General features: G+C 40.2%; 1 protein-coding gene across 1 annotated transcript; it reads right to left on the bottom strand.

The window, feature by feature from the left end:
* Positions 1 to 2,311: 2,311 nt before the first annotated feature.
* Positions 2,312 to 8,698, bottom strand: spon2b (spondin 2b, extracellular matrix protein). Its single transcript, XM_083890624.1, has 6 exons — positions 8,594 to 8,698; positions 7,370 to 7,624; positions 6,889 to 7,112; positions 6,265 to 6,456; positions 5,949 to 6,135; positions 2,312 to 3,266 (listed from the first exon to the last, which is right to left on the bottom strand). The coding sequence occupies exons 2-6, from the start codon at positions 7,602 to 7,604 to the stop codon at positions 3,088 to 3,090; spliced, it is 1,017 nt and encodes a 338-aa protein (XP_083746750.1). The 5' UTR covers positions 7,605 to 7,624; positions 8,594 to 8,698; the 3' UTR covers positions 2,312 to 3,087.
* Between the last annotated feature and the right edge of the window lie 5,855 nt (positions 8,699 to 14,553).

Consider the following 14,553-nt stretch of genomic DNA (forward strand, 5'->3'; position numbering starts at 1 on the left):
GCCTGTAATTCAAATGTTTTTTGATAGACTTCAAATTCTAAGTCAGGATCGAGGTAGTTTTTTCTAGAGACAAATACCCATGTCCTATAAAGTGGAAGGCTTCACTATAAGGGAAAAAAGTAGTGTGAGAAATTCACAGGTGCTGTTTTGTGTGACGAGATATTCCTGCCGTGGCGTGACTGGTTAACCTTGGAGCCAATAGCAAAGTGTCAGACTAAAGATTAATCTCTTGCAACGAGATACAGAGTAAATGAGCTGTCAAAGCAATTTCTAGAGCATTCCTAATGCCTCTATGCAGACAATGTCTGCCGATTATTATACACTAATTAATAATATAAGCACTGTAGCTCTTGTTTCCACCACTGGGCCAAGGTCATCTTGTACATTTAAACCACACATTCACAGAAGATGATTTATTTCCAAAGCGACAAATCACTAGGTGTCAAGAGTGTTTTGATTGTACTTTTGGGGTCACTCTTGTCATGAAAATATGCATGAGCCCACGATAAACCTCAGTTTATTGTGGGTCCATGCATATTCCACAGTAGCATCAACCATACCAAAAACAAATCAAACAAAACTTCCTCCTAATTAGGTAATTAGACAAATTTACTCCTAAATAAAAACATAATCCAAAAGATTGCATGCAATAGTTGCATGCAAGCATACGGCTTACCTTTGATCAGGTCACCTATGAAGTAAACCCCGAACACACCCACACAGAGAAGAAACCTTTCTCATATTAAACATCTGCAAAAGATGTCATCACCTAACTAAGCGAAGAGTCAGATATCCCTCTTCTCCCACACGTCAGTGTGAATACTACTATACTGTACCTTGTATATAGTCTCTTCAAACCTCTGAGTCAAACTCATTTACTTCCATTTGCTACTTCCTCCATCATATTGTATCCTGTCAGATTCAGCATACGTTTAAGTCATTGTCATTGTTCATGAAATGAGTGTAGGATGGCTTTTTCTGTGTGATAATGGTGCATTATTGTGCTGGAAATAGCCATTAGAAGTGGGTATATTGAGGCCATATAGGGATTGACATGATAGGCTGGAGACTTGATTTGATTGATTGGTCGTGTGGGACCAAAAGTGTGTCAAGAAAACCTTCTCTACATCATGACACCACCAGCAGCCTGGATTGTTGACACGAGGCAGATTTGAGTCTAACAGCAGAAATTGAGATTAATCAAACTTAAATCAAAGTTAAGTTTTTCCAGTCAGTCCTCAACTCAGTTTATTTCTACCATTCTGGGTAGGTTAGAGATTTTTTGCGACTGACTTTCTGGTAAATACAATTCTGCAACAGCTATTTACCCCAATTAATATTAAATGAAGCTCCGGAACCATATCTGCATGACTTTATGCACTGCAGTGCTGCCACGTGATTGGCTTGTTTGACTGGATCGTCGCATGAATATTCACCTGTCCAGGTGAACAAACTAAGACCAATTCTGAGCAACATAAAATAATAATCGTAAACTAAGTTAATTTCAAGAATGTATATAGTGTACAGGCTGTGATACAGTCTTTGTGACACATTATATTGGCCATATTCTCTAATAACATATTTTCTGATGAAACTACTGTAAGAAAAACCAGAAAGAGCTCTGCTCTTCTACTGATTCTTTATTTCAGTAATTTTCCTCTCCCTTGTTATTCAAAACGGAAGGAGCTCCCTTGTGCTCCAGATGTTTAGTTCTTATTGCCATTCAATCTGTCATCTGCAGTATGGTTTCTGAGTTGCTTGGTGGGAAAGTGGGTGGGGTTATAGGGCGATTTCTATCTCTTTCACATGTGAAAAGAGAGGTCACATTTCATGTAACTGGGTTCTGTTCTGTCCATTAAATTTGACTCTGAAGCCTCAGAGTGGGATGTGCAGCACTTGGCCATTACAGCACGAAGTGATCGCTCTAAGACTTGGTGATCTAAATCAACATTTGTTGAACTGTTTTTAAATATTTGGTGAGCGACTGTTTTATGAGCAACACTTCATCAGGACACACCGTGGCCAACACTGGTGCCTGAACTCGGGTCATTGCGTTAAAATTGCTTCTCTCTCTTGTCAATTTGATCCTGCAGCTTCAGGGTTTGTAATATCACCTTGGGAGCTCAATGAAAGTAAGCCCAAATGTGTGATTGAGATTTAAAGGTCATACTCTGCACTGAGCAGAGGCAGTAAAGAGGGATATCAATTCATATCATGGAAATCAATTTTATGTTTGACACAAACCTGCAAATATACTCAAACTATTATTTTTTCCCCATTACATAGAAGCAAGACATTTTCTCAAGATACATTTGGACTTTATTGACCATACAGAAAACATACATTGTTTTTGTACATTTTAGTATTTTAAATTTTTCTTACAAAAAACGTATTTTCTGCATTTAACTACAATCTCAATAACAAAGGAATACAAATCCGATTCGATATACTGTACATTATCCTGTCAATAAATATATTCTTTGTTCTCAGGAAAATAACCGCAATGGCTTTGTAAACATTGTGCTTTTCTTGTCCGCACACATTTCTAGTCTGACTCATTTGTGTTCCCCTGTGCAGGAGCCAATGTAGTATTTCATGGATGTTGGGATTTTGGATCTTTAGTGTTGTTTATGTGGATTTGTTTTCAAATCCGATAGATCGAAACTGCTGGGAGGGAAACCGTTTTCCGTTTTCTGTGATCAGCAGAAAACACCCAGCTTATTATGTGAAATTCATATTTTATTTGTAGTGGCTTTCTTTAAAACACCGTTTCTCTATTGCCAGTGAGTTTTGATCATTTGCCAAAAAATGGCTTTGTGAGTACAAATCTGTAGGCTGTTAACTCTAACTAATTTAACAGTTAGGCAGTCAGTCTGTGCATTCTGTCATTTCTACAGAAAGTGTGCATGGCCATGGAGGAAAGAACTCAGGGAGGGACACTTATGTCGCATGGAAATAAACTGCAGAACTTTTACTGTTATTTCTCCGCCTTCGTCCCTTCCTCCCTTTCCTTGCTTTCCTTGCTTTCCTCTCTTTCTTCTCTGTCCTCTCCTTCCTCTTCTTCTTCTCCTTCCTTTCCTGGCCTAGTCATAAGCAGTTGTCGGGGAAGCAATTCCGCTCTACCTCCAGCAGGGGGCAGGCTGCTCCATTGTTGGCAGGGTGCAGGAGGATGTAGCGTGTGCGGTGCTGCACACCTGAGTCTCCACACTTGCCCTTACACAAGCCCCAGGGCGACCACATTGACACCTCACAATCCAGAGGTGTATCTGCAGAGAGAGAGAGAGAGAAATGGTCACTATAGTGTTTCCTCTTTCTTTAGACTTTTTAGTGACATGTAAGTACAAAGATCAAAATCAGGAAAGTAGCTGCTCTTAAACACATTTGTCTTTCTTTTAAAAAACAAAGTGAATACAATAATGAAAGGGAGTTCCAGTAAATGGCTCGTGTTCAGCCTTTTGTAGAGACCATAGCTTCTGATTTTAAATCCTTGGCAGTGGCTGCTCTGTTGGAATCACAATGAGGGAAACAAGTATTCATCACTTAAACACAGTTCCAATGCAGCAATCCACATTAAATTATCACCAGGCATTGTTATTAATTCCAGATATTCACGCATATGAAGAAATCCAAGCATTACAATCCATAAAATGTAAACTGAACACACTCCACTCTGTGTGATTTCACCAAGTCTTTCCACAGCTTCTGATAAATTGGAATCAGCTGGAATCAGGTTAGTGCTTGTGGTTAGTGTACAGAACACCCACCTGTCAGTATGTAAGTATGGTAATCACCTGTTACATAACACTCAACATGTGTGAGTGTGCAAAGAGCTGGACCAACACCTTTACACCATTGTTCTTCACCTGGCATATTTCACGACTTCTCAATGTTTCCTGTTAGCACCACTGGGGCCATTACGCACAAGTGCAAGTCACCATGAATTGCAGCTTTGCAACTTGGGATTACACTGTCGAATTAATACCAATGCATGGTCAAAAAAATGTACATGAATTGGCCCTGTGTTGATGTGTCCATTATTTATGACCTCCTCTGTATGTTTAAATTTTCTTCCTTCCTTCCTTCCCTCAGTGACCTTTTCTCCAACTTTGTGAACCTGACTCAGCCAATGTTGTTGTGTACAGCTAATATGTATCACAGGCTTCGTTGTGGGTTAAAGAGTAGAAAAGCAGAATGATGGGAGGTGGTGCGGAAACTGCATGGACGGACAGATGGACAGAGTGATGAAGCATTCACATCGAGTCTGTCATCTCCCTTCATCTTGTGTGTCTATTTAGGGCCAAAGGGAAGAAAAAATTGATAAGATGCTGTAAGGAGCACTGCTGATGTTTCTTATTTTACATCGGTGCTGTGTTTCACAAGATACAATCTAGAGCAGGTGATTCATAAGCTGCAGTGTATAATTGTTTTCCAACCCTGGGAAAGGAGGGCATAAAAGAGATTGAGGGAAAGATAAACAGTCGGAGGGATAGGATGGAGTATTGGGAGCAGGGTAGGAAACCCCAACAGATTTTTGGCCCATCGTTGTTGTTTGTTGATGGGTTGTCAGGGAAACGGATTTGTAGTCTGTGATGCTGAGTCAAACCTTTACAGTCACTAGTCTAAAAACTTAATCTGATTTGTGCACTGTCAGCTCTACCGCCAGGCTGACACACTATCGGTTCCTTTACCTTTCTTCTTCTGAATGTTCTCCTGGTCAAGTCATTTATTGAGATTGTATGTGTTAAATTGTGATTATATGTCACGATAGAGAGTAGAAAACACATAGACAGGTTATTTAAGTACTTCATTGTTGGCTTTGCTGATTAGTTTTTTCAAGCTGTCCTGTGTTTGTTCTTTCAGTTGCTGTTTTACAGTTTTTCCTAGTCTATGCATCAGGGAGTCTTAAAATCTAACAGTCTGGAAATCATCATTATGTAAATCTTGCTTCAGCCCATATAAATCCAGGTCTTGTGAAAACATGCGTGTCCGCATCACAGTTTTTGCTCCCAACTTAAATGCTGCTATACATCATTTCTACATGGTTTTCTTAAAATGATCGTTCACTACATCTCTCTCTAGTCTTTCGACTTTTCCACTGGATGCCAGATGTGCCCCTGGCGTTTTCGGATGCCCTGCACTCGCTTGGCTCCTCAGGTTTCTGGTTGAAAGTAATTGAGGTTATGTGTGCGTGTGTGTGGCCTGTAATTGTTTGCAAATGCTTTAATATCCGAGTCAGCAGAAGTCAAAAGCTCCCTGTATTGTGTTAAACCCTTCTGTCTGCGTGTAAAGCAAATACAGTACATGTTTAATTTAAGCATGTATATTATTCTTAAAGCAGTGTAAATAGGATGGATTGACACTGCTGAGGGAAGGAATGTTTAACTATTGATCTTATCTACATTTCATTCTACTAGTGTTGTAGTGCTTGTAGACCAGTCTACATCTCTAAACCACTTTGAAAGTCTCGTCTTGGACTTGGATATGCAGTATGCAGACTTGGAATTTCAAATCAAAACTGCTCAAACGTACATCTAAAAAAAACATACAATGTTTGTAATGGTCCACTATTAATGCACATAGTGTATGTTTGTTCCACCCTTTGTTGATGCCTTGAAAAAACGTTTTACACCATTGCCTTCGACTCTTAAGTGGAATAGTATGAAACCAGTGTTGTGTTTTCATGTTCATAACCGTGTTTGCAATGCACCTGCACAATAAAAACCCAACGGGGACCCATGAAGATTTTGCTCTTTAGCAATACTAGTGGCCAAAAACGCTTTGGGTACTTTAATACTTGTGATTTATGTGGCATGTGCCAATCAGAATGCTTATTCACGTACTGTTTATCCATTATCATGTACCATTACTTGCTGGCTGCGATCTGTTGTTTCTATTTTATTTTGCTATTATAATGCAACGCCCTTCTATCAATAGGTGTGTGGTCTTACTTATGAGCGCTTCTTCAATCTCGTTTCCTGTTGGCAGTTGGTTGGATTCGGTGGGCACCACAGGCAGGCTGATGATCTGGTTGGTCTTCTTTATCTTGGTCAGCGTTACCTTGGCGATTGGCGGGAGGCGTTTCAAGCGGGGGTAGTAAAAGGAGTTGGCAGGGTGGCTAGGGAAGGAGGAGGTTATCTAGGGAGGAGAAAATGGGTGATGAGTAATAGTTGATGGTACGTGGAGATGTTTTGGTAAACGTCATAGCAAAACTGTTGAGGTTTCTTTGGATTTAAATTCAGGGAATTTTGGCTCGGGTTCACCCACCTGCATGATTCTGTCCTGAGGGATCGTTTCAAAGTTTGGAGAGGAGAAGGTGAACCCACTGTCAGTTCCTGCATCATATGGGTAAAGCTCCAGAGACACACTCTCCCTCCAGTGGTCACCGATACACAGGTTCACACTGTCCACACCCACAAACCAGTCCGGGCTTGGAACAAGACGAACGATAAACGAAAGCTGCAGATGGAGGAAGTGAGACATGGAGGATACATAGAGAGAGAGAGAGAAGAAAGAAATGTTTGGGAAAGATAATGGAAAATTATATTTAATTTATTTGTCACGACTGGGTGAAAGTCTCTGAACTTTGCATAATTTTGCAGTATTATTTATTACTTTTATTATTTGATTTTAATAGTTTTGGATATCCTTACTTCTGGTCGTAACGTTTTACTCCAGTCAAGAATTTAAAACATTATTTGGAAGTAAAACTATTTTTACTTAAGATTATTTACTACTCAAACACAGGGAGGAAGGAAGGAATGATTGGTAACAATTTTAAGACATTACTCCATCCAAGACTGCCTTGCTTTGTGTATTAACCAAGCAGCAAAAGGCATAATATACTTAATCTGAGCCAGACTGAAGGAATCCAGGTGTTGAGTGGCTTACATAGGAGTGCCTGGCGGAGACCTCGAACTCAGTGTTCATCTGGCCCGTTCCTCCCACAATAGCGGGAGCCGACAGGATCCCATAAACACTCTGGATCCGTTCGCCGGCCGCCTCAACTTCCTTCATGAGCGTCCAGGCCTCGCCTTTCTCCGCAAACTCCCTCACTCCATTGCTGGCAAAGTCATTACGCTGCCACATGTGATAGTCAGTGCTGTGAGTTAACCCTAAGAACAGAAGAAAAGAAAATGGATCAGAGGTCAGGTTGCGTAAGGGCTTGGTCTGCATTATTCAGTTTATGTACTGCTTTTTTGCTGAAGGTCATTTTGTACTATATAGTGTTTTCCTAATGTCTTGTGCATAGATGAAAAGATGGCCTTCAATGCATGAAAGCCTAATATTATCCTTTCTGCATTAGCTCTTTGTTAATCAAAAAATGATGACTGTAATTTCTGGCATCTGTGCAAACAGCTGTTCCACTTACCAATAAGAGTTGACCACTGTGCAGGGGGACGGTAGACTGGATACTGCTTAGGGAAAGCTGCTGGGGTCCACTTTCCTGTAAACGTTATACTGTACTGGGCAGTTTCTGAAGATGTGCACATGGGGACATCAGTAGGAACAGGCATTGAGTGAGCACCTTGACCCAGGGTTAGCATCATGATGATCAGATGGAAGAGCGCCTTAGAGATGGAGAGGATGTTCCAAATGGGGTCCATTGTAGGGGAAGATGAAGGACCTGCAGAAGATATGTCCTCATTATTCATACTGTTAACACTGATCAGACATGATTTAGGACACTGTTTTAACAATCTACCTTTCTGTCAGTGCACTTAACAGCTTTGCACTTGTCTGATTTAGAGGTAGTTGTCATTTATTTTGTCTTTCCTTTTCCTGTCGGATCTAGAAACTAGAAAAAAGAGCTAGGAAAAAGGGCCGAAGTGTGTGCCTACACCATCACTGTTGACTTTAACCAGTGGGACATGTGAGTCAGCTGGAACTTGCATCCTTTCCACTGTTTATTTTCCACTGTTTTGTCTTGTAAACTCGAGTTAAACAGGGAGGGATCTGACATTTAATTGAATTCAACATTTTGCTGCTGCAGCTCAGTGAGCTGTATGTTCCTGTCTTAGATTATTCTCTGAAGATATTACTTCACAGCATAATGCGCTGCCAGCTGAATTTCCAAACACTGGATTCCTCATTACATCATCCTCACTGTCTTGTACTCCAATTCTCTAGAGAGGGAGCTGGATGATTTGGATTTGTCTCCCTGAATAATAAACTTCCCTGTTGTGCAATATTTCCCTGAGGGACACGTATCATTTTTATGTGGACATGGGATACATGGACAACATGCACATCAAGTCAAATGCTAATTATAGGCATTGAATAGCAATTTCTTAATCATCTTGTACGTAAAAATGAGCACTATTGCTATTGACATATTAACACATTAACAAGTAGATCCAGATGTGTTAAAGATCTGTCAGCATGTTTGCATTTTACAGCCCCACTAATTATTTTATATTATTAAGCATAATAATCCCAACTTTGTTGTATCCACACTTCCTTGTCATAGCTCTTCAAATGTCTTTTTTACTGAGATGGAGTAAAATTGCACAAGGCTCCACTGTAACATGCAGTGGTAGCCTTCTGTAATACAGTGCTGTCACACAGTTGTTGGTGTGGTGCAGAAACTACTCACTGATTTTGCTCAGGGTTCCAGATGAAAGATGGGATGCAGCAGATGAGTGGAGAGGAGGGCTTGAGGTGAGGAGAAGGGGAGAGGAGAGCGGTGCACGTGGCCGTCTGGAAGACTGACTGCGAGGCTCCAAGTCCTCTTTTGCCTATTTATGCCTTTCAGGAGGTTCACCCCTCTCACTCTTTCCCTCCTTCCCCCTTTGTCTACCCCCCTTTCCTCATTTTGCTCCATTTCCCTCATCAACTTGCTAAACTCTTACACTCAGCCCCTCCATCTGCCCCCATGATGCCCTTTTGACTTTGGCTCTCCCTCCACCACTCTCCACCTCCTCTCTCCTTTTCTTTTTAAGTACCCCATTAACTGGCTAATGTGTTCAGCAGTGCTGGATTCACAGCCAGGTGTCCTGTGCAGCCCCACTGGTAGAGTGTCATTTAACACTGCAATACTGTAGGTCCCCATACCTAACAACTATGACTTATTAAGCTATATAAAACATTTGTAGAATGTTCTAAATGTCTCTTGGTGGTGTTTTTGAATCGCAGTCAGTATCTAGATCCAGTTCCTGTGCTACAGGAAGGTATATTGCCTATGACACAGTCAATTTGCATAACTCCTTTAATGGGTTTTTCAGGTGCTTTTATTGTCAAATTGAGGTATTATTCAAAAAAAATGATGAATTACAGTTTGAAAATACTTGGCTGTCACTGAGTCAGGGTTTATCTGAAACCTGACAGCTTCGCATTTTTGTCAGGTTATTTCAGGTGTGTAATGATCTCAGACTCTTATAGTACCCTGGTCTGCAGTCCTGTGTTCCTGTCTTCCATTAAGTGCAATAATTCTTTTTCTCAAGTGAATGCACGACTGTTTCAAATCAACAATTTTTCATAGTGAAATGTGCTTATACACTCACTGGCCACCACATTAGGTATTATGTGTACCTAATAAAGTGCTAGATGAGGTATTTTAGGTCTTGGAGGTTTATTTGAGTTACAGTTGCCTTTCTATCATCTCAAACTGTCTGTTTTCCCTTTTTAGACCATACTATGTGAAGCCCAGAGATTGTTCAGGTGAAAACCACATTAGATCAGCAGTTTCAGAAATACTCAGGTCACCCCATTTGGCATCAACAACCATGCCATGATCAAAGTCACTTAAATCTAGACCATGTCTACATGCTGTGAGTTGCTGCCATGTGATTGGCAGATTAGATTTTTGAAACCATTGAACAGGTGTACCAAAGTGGTAAATTATAAAGACATTGATGAAATGCGACTCTTTATCTATTTAAGTTGCTGTGAAATTTGCAAAAAATCTCTATTTCTCTACAACAATAGCTGCCAAATTGCACCATTATACACAGCATCATAGTTTTGTGCCAATGGTCATCTCCCTCTGGGTTTTTTTTTTAACCCAGGGACCGCTTATAGTGTATGTTGTGCATACACTGTAAGTGGTAGTTTCACTATATATGTCCACACAGAATTTGTTAAATCTTAAAAACACTATAGCCCTTTTTTTACATTAAGAAAGACTTCATTCTTCGAAACCTGTATTTATGTCCCCTTCTGGTCTAGTGTTTGACTTGCTGAACCTGGAGGTGGCCGACAACACTCCACACACTCACGTGCAAACACACAAATATGCTACTGTGCTGAATCAGCCCACATCTAATGATTTCCACATGGTCACGTTTCTTATAAACACAAACTAACTCCAGAGTCCAGTCTGCTTTCCGTCAGTGACATTTAAGAGGAAACTCATCACTAGCTTCCCAACTCACGTGCACAGAACAGAGCTGCGCAGTGTTCACTTTTATCGGGGGCAGTAGGGCAAAGGGAAATATAGTAGACGCATGATCACAGTGGCAGAAGGAAGTGGTTTTCTGATGGGACACAGTACTGCAGGCTTAGACTTTGCTGTGTGCACCATCAGTACACTGTAGTTGTTGGGGATCTGCCTTCGATATGGATGCTCACCCTGCCAGTGGGGGGAAGAGATCTCAGACATATAACATCCTACAAAATCTGCACCCACTAATATTCATAGTGAAAATCCGCATTTTTGGCTCACAGGGGCTACTGCTGCCTCATTTGGAAGTTTATATGACTTATACAAGGCTAAATTACACATTTTAAAGACCAAAGGCACAAAATAACACTTTTAAACTAGTTGAAGGCAGAAATGGATCAACAACTTTTACTATTGCGTATTGTTGTACATCACTGATTTTCTCTGCGATCTTCGGTGTAGAAGAGTTCACTGATTTACAAAACAAACAATAAACTTAATTGTCCAGTCAGGAAAGGCTATTTAATGGTGAGAAAAAATATATTGTCAACTTAAGCAGGTGCAAATTATATTAGCCTTTAAAAGGCAAAAATCTTTTTCCTGGTGTCCTTGCTGCCAGCTCTGTTTTCAGTGAGATCGAGCATCCATATCTTAGGCTCATTCCAGGTGATGACAGGTGCTGTGTGTACAACCATAGTTAAAAAAAAAACCCTGAACTACCCCTTTAAGTGCATTTTCTGCTCTCTTATTTCCTGTAGTTGTTTGGGAATTCTTGTTCATTCAGACGCACATGGCCTCAGTTTGTTATTACATTATTTGTTGTTGTGTTGCTGTTGTTATGAAACCATGTCACAAGAGCATGCTGTCCTATTCTTGCTTCATGTTTATGTGACCATAAAAAAAAGAAAGAAAGAAAGGTCCTGATTGAGAAAACATGCTGGTCCTTGTCTGACCTGATCCTGCGCTTGTATAGGAAAATATTCAATCATATGCGGTTGAGAAGGAAGCTGTAAATGCAAAGGGCAAAGAGGGTCTCCAAGAATATAGGTCAGGAAACATCAAAAGAAGAAAAACATACTGCTGTGCTGTGAGTCTCCTTTGGTGAACTATTGTCCCCAGCACATCTATCTGCTAACATTGATTATGCCTTTGATTGTGGCCATTATTGATAACAGGTGCAAAGTGAAAAGTTGTCACATGACATGTGTTCACTCTCAGTAAGAGTGAAAAGGATAAGAGAATGAAAGATCAGTGGATAAGTGCTGCCACTTCACTCTAGACATTAAAGCTATAATGAAAGGTTGACAAATACACTAATCCAAAACCCTTTAAAAACTACATTGAAGAAGGCAGAGGCGAAGTTTCTGCAACCACACTGAATTAATTAATGCATTTAACTCAAAACCAAGACAATAGATTACCCAAGCTTTTCTGGTTGAAACGTGTGGAGAAAAAAACAAACCTTGTTTTTTCTGTTGTGATGGACCACAGGCACAGTTGCATCACAACAGAAATGTGTTCATCTCTTTGTGCACGCATGTCTCCATTGAAAATAATCTATTTGTGCAATAACCTGACACTGCACGCAAACCACCTCTAATTTAATGATCTACATTACCTCCTAACCTGTTGTAAGTCGAGGGGAAAGGTGGAATCTGACAATGGGTGTGGTACATAGGTGGGTTACACCCTGAGAAAGGTTGCCAGTCTCGCCAGAACTCACACTCACATATATTCAGTTTCAACCTAACCACTATGAGCACATCTTTGGACTATAGGAGGAAGTGAGACTACACAAGCATATGGTATCAGCTCATGATTGGCTTGAAGAAGCGAGTATGGCACATGTCTGTTGCATTTTTGTGTTGAAGACATGTACAGATGGAGGTAGGAGGTTAAGAGGTCATCCTATAGATTTAATTGGTAACAATGATGATGGCATGTGAGCAGTATGAACCTCTGAAGAAATAGGTCAATGTACAAACCAGCTGCCCAGTGTTATTCACTGTTCAGTTCAGAGATAGAGATGCGTTTACCTGGTACTTGGGCTAATTGGCTGCTGTAGCAAAATACATAAGTTGGACTGTTACGTGTTGCTCGACTCTGTCCTCTCATGCTGTGACATGTCTCCATGTTGATATTTCATCTTCAGCTGGAACATATTATTCTCCCTGTTGCCCTCTTGATTGTTTCAACCAATGCTCTGACCGCTTCTCTTTTCCTGTGCTCACTTTTGTCCACCCAGTGTGTAAATCTGGCTTTATCGTTCAGCCTTCTTCTCGTTCTTCAAATCCCCAGCGCCTTGTTACAACAATAATTTCCCCTGATTTCCTGAAGTAATTTTTTCTCCTGTGTGGGCGCAATCTGCGATCCCTCGCCTCCATTTACACACATCTCTCAAATGTGTGTATTTGTCTATGTGTGTTCCCTCTAGTGGAAGACATGCTCTGGAGGTTAGAGCAATAACAGCACACTGATTTCTCATATACACATTTACAGGACTGTATATACCCCTTAAACTGTTGGGTGCACTGGATTTTGCAGGTTATATAAACGGTGTCCTTTCTCAGCCTGGTCATGATAACGTCAGCTCAGTCCTACTCACTCCACAGCAACAGACTGCTGGTATTGTAGCCCAACTTTGTTTGTGTCATCAATCATCGTAACCCACCACAGCCAGACAAGTCAATATTAGATGTCGAGACCTAAGCGATTTATATCTGAGAAATGTGAATGGTCTCTGCTCTGGTCCAGGGTATTAGGTGACCGCAGAGTATTAAAACACAGCGTAATAAATTCACCATTAGGAAATCACAGCTGCTGAGTCGGCTGTTCTTGCTACCGCTCACTCACGCTGATGTTTTTCATGGTGATTGACTGAGCAGTTGGCACCTGGGTTACATTGTTCACTCTAAGAAAAGATTAAGGAGTTTAAAAAAGCAGATTCAAAGTATATCTGTACAAAGCAGATATACACACCGGCAACTTCAAAGTGGCATGGAGACAAGTTGTAACAGCAGTGAGTGAGCCATCATTGTCATTTAGTTTTGAGTGGCCAAAACCTTTGCTAGATTTCACTTTGGAAGAATATATGAGAATATTAATAACAATCCTATTTCCAATAGTTGTAATATTAGTTTTTTTTTCTGGCACAATATGTAAACTGATATATAGTGGGACATTGGTCTCTGTTTTGTTGTTTTCCCCACAGAATTCTGATTTGATTTCATCAGGACTTGGTCACACTACGAAAGGCCAACATTGACTTTAAGTCTGTGTACATAATGGGGATTGACAATTATTTGATTATTCACTTGATTATAAAAAAATGTTGATCAGTTACTGTGGCTTGTTATAATACATTTAAAAGTTGCCATTTACAAAAGCAAATAATTTTAAACGATCCAATTTGTGGTGTATCTACTATGTTAAGGTGGCCACGGCAGTTAGTGGACTTTGTGTGTTTGCAGAGGTCAGAGATTTCCTGAATGCATCTTGAAGCTGCTCCTCTCAGCTCAGAATTAATGCAATTTACCATGGTCTTTGAATGCATCTCATTAACTGCTCCCTTTTACCTGAACCGGTCATGAACCCTGCATTGGTTTCACTAGTTCTCATGCGCCAGAGTTTTTAATATTTGACCAATAATACCATCAAATATTTGAATAGCAGTATTGCTAGAGATGCCCATCCTTTGTACTGAAATTACACGGTGCTAACAGAATGTTATGTTATTCAAAACTCGTATCTCAGCTTAGTTTGTTTGAATTTAATACAGAAAAAAAGCATTCTCAGCAATATCAAGCTTTCAACTTGTTCTGATTACCGACAGTGGAATAATAAGAACAAAGCATTTTAAGTAATGTTTTAAAAGGTTGCCGTACGCCAGACGTTTACAATAATATATGATATACTTTATTGCCCCCGTGGGAACATTTGTCTTGGACTGAAGTGCTGCTCTCATAAATGCTTCCACATTTACAGTAAAATGAACATCATAAAAAAACACAGAAAAAGTCGGTCAATATCGTTAGCAGTTTATTAATAATTTGTTAAGTCTATAAAATTTTACAGGATGGTGATATTGCCATGATAATTACTCCGAGTCATATTTAGGATTTTTTTAGGAAGATATTGATTTGCCGTAGGGGAGGCTTGAAAAAGTATGTGACTTA

The sequence above is a fragment of the Microchirus variegatus genome, assembly GCF_963457635.1.
Source record: "Microchirus variegatus genome assembly, chromosome: 6".
Lineage (NCBI taxonomy): Eukaryota > Metazoa > Chordata > Actinopteri > Pleuronectiformes > Soleidae > Microchirus > Microchirus variegatus.